This window comes from Geospiza fortis, unplaced genomic scaffold (assembly GCF_000277835.1).
Source record: "Geospiza fortis unplaced genomic scaffold, GeoFor_1.0 scaffold432, whole genome shotgun sequence".
Classification (NCBI taxonomy): domain Eukaryota; kingdom Metazoa; phylum Chordata; class Aves; order Passeriformes; family Thraupidae; genus Geospiza; species Geospiza fortis.
The window spans coordinates 801,895-811,541 of record NW_005054436.1 but is presented as its reverse complement, the minus strand read 5'-3'; the positions used below and the strand labels follow the sequence as shown (position 1 = coordinate 811,541).

Sequence of the window (9,647 nt, the reverse complement as noted above, 5' to 3'; positions counted from 1 at the left end):
GGCGGAGCGGAGAGGACCCCGAGACCCGCGCCCGCAGGATGAAGATCAAAGAGGTGGGTGAGGAGCCGGCAGCGCTCCCGGCCGAGCGCCCGCTCGGGGCTGCCTCGGTCCCTCCATAGCCCCCTCAGGCAGCCTCACCTCAGTGCTCGCATCCCTCTCAGGCGGCCTTCACCTTGCTTCACCTCCTCACAGCATCGGCTCCCCTCAGGTGTGTGTCCCCTCAGGTGTGTGTCCCCTCAGTCCTCACCTGCCATCAGCGGCCACATCTCCCCCTCACTCGGTCCTTGCCTCCCCTCACAGCCACATCGCCCTCAGCAACCCTTGCCCCCTGTCACGGCCATGACCACCCGCAGTTTTTGGGGCCATGTCCACCTCAGCCCTCATGTCTGGGTCCCCCCTCAATTCACCGTCACTTCCCCTCACAGCCGTGTCCCCCCTCATGTGTCACCTCCCCTCACAGCCATGTCCCCCTTCATTGCTCCTTTTCCCAAGGAGGGTGGCAAGAATTGGGGTGTCAATTTCTGGGGGAGTGTCCCTGTCACTGACTGTGTGTCCCAACACACCTCCATTCACCCGGTGTCACTGAAATTAGCGAAATGTAAATTTCAGTTTGGTTATTCAGGGAAAAAAGGGTTGTGGGGGGAAGAAACTTGCTTGGTGGGAGATGTCTTGGCTTGTGCAAGAGTCTCCATCCCTGGGGCTCAGATTTGCACAAAAACCAGGAGATGACAGAACTTGGCTGGTGCAGGGGGATGGAGGGATGGGATGCAGGGGCTGGGGAGGAGCAGGATGCTCTGTCCCTGCGGGTCCCTGTGGGACTGGCACTGGAATCGTCACCCTGTGAGCTGGGGGGGCTGCCAGGGCGAGGGGAGGGTTTGGCCCCGTGCCTCCAGCCTGGCACACACACGTGGAGCACGCTGTGACCCACTTAACCGGGTTTGTGTGGGATTCCATTGTGGCTGTCGGATCCCTCGCCCTGATGCATAACCGACTTGGAGGGAATCCTGCTCTCGGAAGAGGTGCCAATAAGTAAAAAGCACAGGTTTAATTAAGCAGAGTATAAATTTCCTGGGTCTGTGCTCTCGCAGAGGTGCAGGCATCCAGCGACGATGCTGGATTGAAGAGATAATCGAGTCGGGGAATAACACACCGAGGGCTTTCATCCTCTCCAACCTGCCTCTGAAAAACAGTTTTTAAAGCTCCCCTCCCGCTGTTTTTGTCAGGCACTAAAACAAAGGCTGCACCGCTGGTGAAATTCCAATTCCTCTGCCAGGCAGCCAGGCACAGTGCGCCCAGGGGTGCTGGGTTCCTTGATGGTCCCAGCAGGGATCCAGCCATCCTTTCCTGCTGCAGGGTGCTTGGAATGTTCCAGTGCCCAGCCCTCACGTGTGTGCCTGGCTCTCTGCAGATTCCCACCTCCAAGGTGTGCCAGGGAGCGCCACACACCCGGGAACAGCCCAGCTCCCACTCCGTGCAAACAAATCAAATTGAAAAATCAAATTTAGGGGAAGCGAGTGGCATTCAGTCCTTCATTTGGAGTTAATTATTTTTTAAATATAGCATTATTTCAAGCTGTATGGATTCAGCCCCATCTGTTTCTAACAGCCATAATCAGTGCCGGGTAGCAGAGTTAGAGTTTTCAAGGATGAGAATCCATAAATATTAGTTTTATGCTGACAGCTAATTACTCTTCAAACAGAGCCCTTATTTCTTAAAAGTGCCTACGCTTCTATTTATGCAGAGAGGGAGAAACAAATATGGTGCTGAGATATGAGGCTGAACGTGCAAAACAAGGGAGGGTGGTGCAGCCTGAGGAAGAGATAAGGTGTGTCTCTTTTTGTTAATCAAAAAGACAAGAGGAGAACAAACCAGGAAGGTTAGAAGACAAATGCTGCATAAAAAGAAGCAGATGGAGCAAAAAAGAATTGCAAGGAAGAAGTGATGATCCAGCCTTTGGATTAGCAAATATTGCTCACATGATGTGAGATGCCAGCAGGGCAGGTGGTGGCTGTGCTGGCTGCTCTTGACTTGCTTTTCCCTCCTTCCTCCAGAGCTTTCAGCCCTGTAACTTGCTAGAAGGAGTCCCCAGCTGTCCTTGCACTGGGAGTTTTGTTCTTTTCTCTGCCTTCCCTCAGGCCATCCTCCCAGGTCAGCACCTCTGTACAGGGAGGATGGCTGTGGATGGGATTTGTGGATGTTTTTCCCCCTCCTGCCTGCCAGATGAAAGCCAGGAGGAAAAACTGGTGCATGCCCAGAGATGCCCAGAGGTGATGCCCAGCCTAGAGCCTGGAACTTTCTGCTTTGCCCAGGACCCTCCAGTGTGAGGAATTCCAGCCAGGAATCTGAGCTGGTGTCCATTCCTTCCCACCACCTCTGAGCTGCCTGGTGCTTCAGCTAAAGAAGAGGCAGTGCCACGGCTTTCCTGTAGCCCTGCTAGACCGTCCCTGCTTAAAAAACAGAGTTTAGAGTGGAAAGCCCCATGGCCTCTCCCATTTTATTGCTGTCTTGGAAAGCCTTTGGGGCGTGAGGAGCACTGGGGCTGTTTGCAGAGTGAGGAAACAGTGTGAGGCTGGGCTGACGTGTGTGTGCAGGTACCTTCAGCTATAAAAACAAGTCCAGGGTCAGTTAACAGTTGTTTTCTTGGAAATAAAAAAAGAGAGCAGCTGTATTGCACAGCTTTTGCTGCTAAAGGTCGTTGGTCACCTGGAGAACAGTCTGGGACCCACTGCTGTGTGTTCCTGTGGGCAGCTCAGGGCTGGGGCACTCTGACCTTTCCAGGAAAGCTGCAGAAAGCCAAATAACAAATGTCCCCATGCTGCAGGTTGGGAAATTTTGGAAGGGATTATTCATCTCTTAAGATGACCTCTGGAAAAGGTATTAGTTGTGTAATTGATCAGTCAGGCATGGCTTTGGGGATTAGCTGATTTTTTACATGTGCCAAATACAAATCACTGATGCTCAGGGAAAAAAAAAAAAAGAGAAGTGTTTGTAGCTGGAGAGTGACTGCAGAAATTCCACAGTGGGATTCCATATTTATTTGCTCTCAACAATTTCCAGATCAAATTGGCTCAGGGAAAAGTCAAAATTATTTCCCCTCTAACTGCTGCCTCTGCAAACTCAGCCTCAGATCTGAGGAAATCAGACCGTGTGGTTCCTGCCTTCTGCATCATAACCAGTAATAAAGATTTTGCTGGTGGAGCTGAGCTGACAGTTTCGCTGATGATGGATGGAGCCAAACAGGCTGCTCCTTGCTGCACTCCTGGGTCTCACAGGTGGGGGAGCATGGGGGAGACAGGGAAGAGCATTTCTTTAAACCATTTTTATATCAACCAGTGCTTAAAGACAACCACTGGAACGAGGCAGAGCAGAAAGTTCATAATTAAATACTTCCAGCTCAGTCATGGGATGTGAGAGAAATGGGAACAGAGGGAGAGATTTATTCATTTTTCTTCTCTTTTTTTGGGTGCAAAAGGCACATTTCCATGCCTGAGGTGTGGGAATGCATCGTGCCCAAACCTGGCAGTGCCTTTTGTCCCTTTCAAATGAGGGAATGTGTCAGATCCAGGCAGGGATTGTCCCCTTGGGTCTGACACCCGCGTTCATTTCCTCTGGATTGATGATACCAAAGCCTGTTTGTTTCACAGTGCAGTTCTCTTCATCCTGGCTTTTCCTGCCATCTCCACCTCTCCCTGCCTCACCTGGCTGTCCCCTGTCCCCTTCTAACACAGCTCTAAAGATGTATTTGCTCTCAGAAATCAGCCCCTGGGGGGAAGAGGCACCAACTCACACAGTTATCCTGCATCACTCTGCACATCAGCAGGTGGATCAGGCTTTGGAACACAAATATCTTGACAGTTTATCACTAAAAGGTAATTAGCAGGAGACAGGAATGTTATCAGGAGCTCAGCCTCTGCTGAAAGCCCCTTGGTGGTGGTTGCTGAGTTCTCTTTGTGTGGTTTTTGACTGCTGTAACTGCAGTGAAAAAATTGCCCATTTTTGGGGCAGGGCTGGGGAAATGCTGCAGGTTCTCCTGAATTTTTTTTGCCACAGCCCTGACCCCTGCCAGGAGAGCTCTCTGCTCTGGTGCTCTTGCCTGTGGTACACCTGTGTGGGTTTGGGTGGTCTCCTGGAGCTCACCCAGGGTGCCCAGGGTTGGGCTGTGATCACCAGTTTGCCAAAAGCAGAGCTCAGAGCAGCTCTCAGGCTGAGCTGGGCTGTGGATCCCATCATTGGTCATTTCTGACCACCTCCTTCCCACAGCCAGCAGGGAAAGGATGTCAGCCCTCTCCCTTTGCCTGCGCTGTGCACTTTGAGTCTGCACATTTGGAGCAAATGCCTTTGAGTGCTGTGATCAGGGGCTGAGCAGACCGCAGGCCAGCCGTGAAATCCGCCCGTGGTTCTGTACGTGAGCAGCACCACGCTCAGCCCAGCTGGAGATGCTCCTCCCGTGCCCATCTCCTCTCTGAGGCACGTGGGGAGGGTCTGATCCTGTGTGCTGGGCAGATGGAGACCCAGGCACTTCCAACAGACTTGCTCTGGCTGCTGGGGGTAAGGAAACCAGTTCTCTGTAAAATATTTACTGTGGTGCAGTGGAATTATGGTCTCAAACCAGTCAGATGTGCTGTGATTGTAATTCTCTCTCTGGGGTAGAAATACCTCTGCAAGAGAGAATTTCTCTGCGGTTTGAAGCACTGGCTGGCTCCAGCCTTGCTGGAATTTTCCTTTGCTCCACGCTCCTCATGCATTTATTTACTGAACCTGTGAAAGGGGTACTGTAGTGGAAATCCCACAAATGGTGCATGAGGTGGGTTTTTTGCTTCAGTAGCCTCCGGTGGATTCACGCAAACAGAATTTAGACCTGACCTGGAGCCTGTTTTAGCTGTAGGGGATACAGTTAATTGAGTAAAAATGTATTTGTTCAGTTGGTAGAGTGCAGAGCACAGGAGTCTGAGCTGTGATCAGTGCTGCAGAGCTGCTTGCCTCAGTGCTACCTCAGAGCTCGCTCTGACCCAGCTCTCCCGAGCTGAGGGCTGGAATTTGGGAGTGCTCTGCAATTTGCAGTCATTTGCTCTTCTCTCCCCAAGTCTAGCAGTGAAAGCACTTGTTCCACAACAACTAAATTTGATGCTAGACTGGTTTCTGAACTGCCACTTACAGCCAGCACACAGCTCCAGCACTGCAGAGCTGTTGGCGGGCGGGTGATGAGTGAGCGCGAGTGCTGGGCGGGGGGAAATGACTTTCTGGGATGCCCACAGATCTGTGCTGCTGAAGGACCTGCACTGCCCTGAATCACTTCAGGAAATGCACATCAGCTCCTGGAAATTGTTTGGATGGGAAGATGGGGTTAGGGCAGGGGGATGGAGCCTGCGGGGAGCTGTCAGTAACATCCTGCTGTAACCTCCCTGCTCCTCCATCAGCACGTCCAGGTCTTCAAATATTTACTGAAAAGCAGTCACCTGCATTAAGATTCCATCTTCCCAGCCAAAATTTTTATGGACTCGTGATTAACTTTTAATCAATGATTAAATCTGCCCCTTAATGGGAGAAAGATTTTCGTGCTAAGTGTTCTTTCCTTTGGTTCTGTATGCAAGGCTTTGCCAGATGAGGCTAATCCATCATGTTTAGTTTACTCTGTGACTCTGTTATTGTACAGATTGTTTGTCATTTTGATGTTTTTGAATACGTTCTTCAGTATTGAAAACAATTCAGATTTTAGATGGGGCAGCTGAGAGGGAGGAAGGGAAATGTACCTTAGTACTAAATGAGAGACTGACCTGAATATAAAATTGAAATGGAGCTGTCAGAAGGAGAAGGCAGGAAGGAAAATTCACTCCAGTGGTGGCAAGGGGAGATCTTGGTGCTGGGAGCATTCTGATTTTTGAACTTAAGGAAGAGACTACATTTACATTCCCCAGAAAAATACTTTTCAGGGGATGCTGTGAGTGGATTTGGCATGAGGAGCACACGCTGCCATGATTGCTGTCTTTCCTCTGGGTCCCCTGGCACTTGAGTTCATCATCTGACACCACATTTTGGAAGGGCTCCAGAGGAGCTGTCGTGGGCAGTGGTGTCTGTGAGCTGCACATAATGTGAGGGCTTTGTGCACGATGCACCCAGAGCATGGCAGGAGGCAGGGCACCCTGGGAGCTGTGCTGCAGGGCTGGATAATAAACATCCCCTCTTTATGGGCCAGGATGGCGCTCATTTGTGCCCTGGCTAACAGGGCAGAGCACCCTCTGGGAATTAAACAGGACCCTTTGTGTTCTGCCTCTGAGGGCAGATGCATGGTGGCACCTCTGTGAAATGGGCACACGCTGCTCAATCCCCATCCAGCAGGCAAATGTGCAGCAGAGCTGCTCCTCCTGGGCACTCCAGCACTCCCCAGCAGGACACTGGAGCGTGAGTAAAGCACGAGGCTGCACTAAGCTGAAGTGACTGCTGTGCTTCCCTTCTGCATCTCCTGCTGCTGACAGCAGAGCTGCAGAGTGCCCTGTGGGATTGTGGAGCCCAAGGAGGGATCTCCAGCAGGTTTGGAAAGGGGAAGTGTGTTCCTGGGCCTTCTTCCCTGGGCTGGAAGGTAACAGGGTGCAGCTTTCCAGGAATGGAAGCTCTTTAGAGCCATCAGGCAGCTCGGGGCTCCCCATCCTTGTGTCCCTCTGTGTCCCCTGTGTGAGCCACAGGCCCCATCCTGACCCCAGTGCCTGTTCCTCAGTGCCGCAGCAGGAACCCTGCACTGAACCTCCCTCTGTGGGGCACCCTGGGGGTCTCCCCTGCTGGCAGCAAGCACTGAACTCTGGTTTCTCTGTGACCTCTCCCCTCTGTCAGAGCCAATTGAGGTTTTCCAGCTCAGGAGGTACCGGGGAGGACGGGCAGGCGACAGCGGAGCAGAAAACGGTTCTGGGTTTATTTGAGCTAATTGTTCTAAAGGCTGGGATTGAGTGGGAGCCAGGAGCTCATTAGTTCTAATCTGGCCTCCAATACTTGCCTTGCGTGGCCCTAGAGCTGTTGTTAGATTTCCTCTCTGAGATATTGCAAGAACAAGGCTGCAAAGAATATGAAATGCAAGAGATGGAGAAATCCTGCAGCATCTCGTGCCAGCAGCACTAGCACAGGAGGATGATATACAGCGAGTGTTCCTCCTAGAGAGTGTCCCTTCCCTTCAGAGGCACTCGGTGACAGAGCTGCTGCTGATTTATGGAGCAGGATGGCTCTGCAGACTGTCTGTGCTGAGAATTGGAGCCGTGTTAGCAGCGTCCGAGCAGCCGTGTTTAAAGCAGGGCTCTTGCTCTAATTGTGTTAACATGATTTCCCTGGGCAGGGAGGGAAGTGCAGAACCGTGTACTTTGAGAAGTAACAAAGGATAATTGTAGAATAATCGCGTTTCATCCGTCCTGAAACCCTCCTGCTGCCTGGGTTAGCCAGCAGGATCAAATACAAATAAAATACTTCCAGTGGAAAAGGGATGCTTCTGGCTCTCCTTCCACATGAGCCTCGTTTTTCTCTGGAGTTTTCTAGGAAGGACACGTATTTACATTGGAATGCAGCGCTGATGAACCCAAACAAACCCTTGGCTGATTTCTGGTGCTGTTTTGGCTTTTCTGAAGGCCTTTCTCCAGCACCAAGACCACGTCAGGATTGCTGAACCACCATGGCTGTGTTTGATTATCTTATCTCTCAGAGGTTTGTGCTGCTGAGCCCAAACAACCAGAACACCACTGCTGCTGGCTGTGGCTCTGCCCACCCTCACTGGTGGCTGCACAGCACAATAATTCAAAAGGTTGATTTCAGCCCTGGCTGGCATAGGACAAAGCCATAGGCAGCTCTCTTCTCTTGCTTCTTTCATTTCTGGCTTTCAAAGGCTTAAATCAAGTTTTGAGCTGAGTATTAGGGTGGGATTTGGTGAGTGGAGGCTCATTCCTTAGGCCTGAGCATTCTGTGGGTGCTGACGTGGAGTCTGTGAGCAAGGAGCTGCCTCCTGCCTCTAATTCTGATGAACCTTTATGGCTGTTTTCTGCAGTTTATTACCCAGATGCCCGAAGCTGCCGTTCCCTGCTTTATTCTGTCAGCAGCCCATTAGCCAGTGCAGTGTGATGGCAGTGCTGGAGCAGTGCCAGGGCCCAGCCTTGATCGCTCTGGGGATGGGAGGTCAGGCCCAGGGAGGGCCAGGCCCCTCCATCCTGCCAGCTGAATCCTAACATTGTTCTCACACCAACCCCACCAACCTCATTTTCATCAGAGATCCGGTGTTCGTAACCTGCTTTGTGATGATTTACTGTGGGCTCTGGGGCTCTTGGAAGGGTTTATCAGCCTCTGGCTAATAAATTTGCTACTGTGGTCCAAGGATTTCTTGCACCACTTTTGTAAGGTGACAGCTCTGACACGTGGCTCTAGGAAGGCTCTGAGTGAGTTTCTCGTGTCTGTTATTAGCTATTACCTGTGATAAATTATTGGACTAATCTCAGCTGACTACTTAATACTTGAGAATTGCTCTGTTCCTCTCTTCAGAAGTTCCAATCACGAGGAACTCTGGAAAAGGGAGAGGACAGCAGTGCTCCAATCTGTCCCTTTGAGCAAGGACTACAAAGACAGATGGGGAGCAGGTGAACCAGCAAGAAATCATTAAACTAAACTCATCCTCCCAGATCTCTCCTGCTAAGCCATCCAAGTGTGAGATGAAGCACAAGGTGTGCTAGCAGTCCTCAGCCTCCCTCTTTCTCCTGTTCCAGCATTTGGACTGAGACAAAGGCAGTTTCCAAACAGATGTTCCTCCTGCTCCCTAAATCCGTTCTCACAGTGCAGAACAGGAGCGATGCAGGATGACTCTTGGCCTGTATTTACATTTTTTTCCTTCCCTTCTCCCTTCCCTTCAGCTCTCCCATCTGCTTGCGCTGTGTTTTGGGCCCCTGAGCCATGCATGTGTCAGCAGCCATTCACACCTTGTGGGTGCTGGGGGAGAGGCAGCTCAGCTGCTGGTTCTGGACCGGGGGAGTGAGGCTGGGATGGGGGAGCCGAGCGGCTGGGGGAGCCTGGCACGGGGCTGCTCCTTTTGTCTCTGGCAGCTGTGCTGGGTGCGGGGCTGATCCTCACTTTCTGTCTCTGAGGATGCTTTGGAAACCTTCCCTTGGCTGTGCAGCTGCTGGGGTGGGAGCTCCCCAGAAGCTCTGGTGCACCCATCCTGGTCTCCATCCCACCCAGGACAGGCAGGGAGCTCACAAATCCCCTCCTGCTCTGGGCAGGGAGGCTCTGCTGCCCTGCCTGGGGATGGCTCCCTGCAGATCTGCACACAGAAGCTCTGGAGCCTGTTTGCTCCTCCCAGCCCTCTGAGGATTCCTGCCATCCTCCCCCACCCAAGGCTCGGGAGTGCAAAGCCTCCTCTCCTCTCTGTTTTGTTTCTTTTCATTATTGATCTGTTTGACATTTGTCCTACAGGCTGTCAAACAGACAGGCCCAATATGTTCTAGAGACTTGGTTTTTCTTTTTTTATTTTCCTTGTAAAAGAAAAGCAAAATATTTCCACACCTTTTCCTTTCCTTCCTTCCTTCTCCTTGCAGTGTTTTGAGTTACTTATGGCTACAGCTCCTTTTGAGCATCCCCTTGGGCTGTGGCTCTCCAGAAATGAGAATTCTGTGCAGATGGTATCTGTAGGG

The 9,647-nt window shown here is 51.5% G+C and overlaps 1 protein-coding gene across 2 annotated transcripts in view; it reads left to right on the top strand.

Moving 5' to 3' along the window:
* Positions 1 to 6: 6 nt before the first annotated feature.
* The window catches only part of MAN1C1 (mannosidase alpha class 1C member 1), a 49,846-nt gene continuing 40,205 nt past the window's right edge, over positions 7 to 9,647 (top strand). Inside the window, exon 1 of one of the 2 annotated variants that reach the window (XM_031062078.1) lies at positions 7 to 53. In XM_031062078.1, the coding sequence (XP_030917938.1) occupies positions 39 to 53 (15 nt within the window). In that variant the 5' untranslated portion in view covers positions 7 to 38. Of the gene's footprint in view, positions 54 to 125; positions 209 to 9,647 lie in introns of those variants that run through there. The other variant, XM_005427094.3, reaches the window with a different exon arrangement.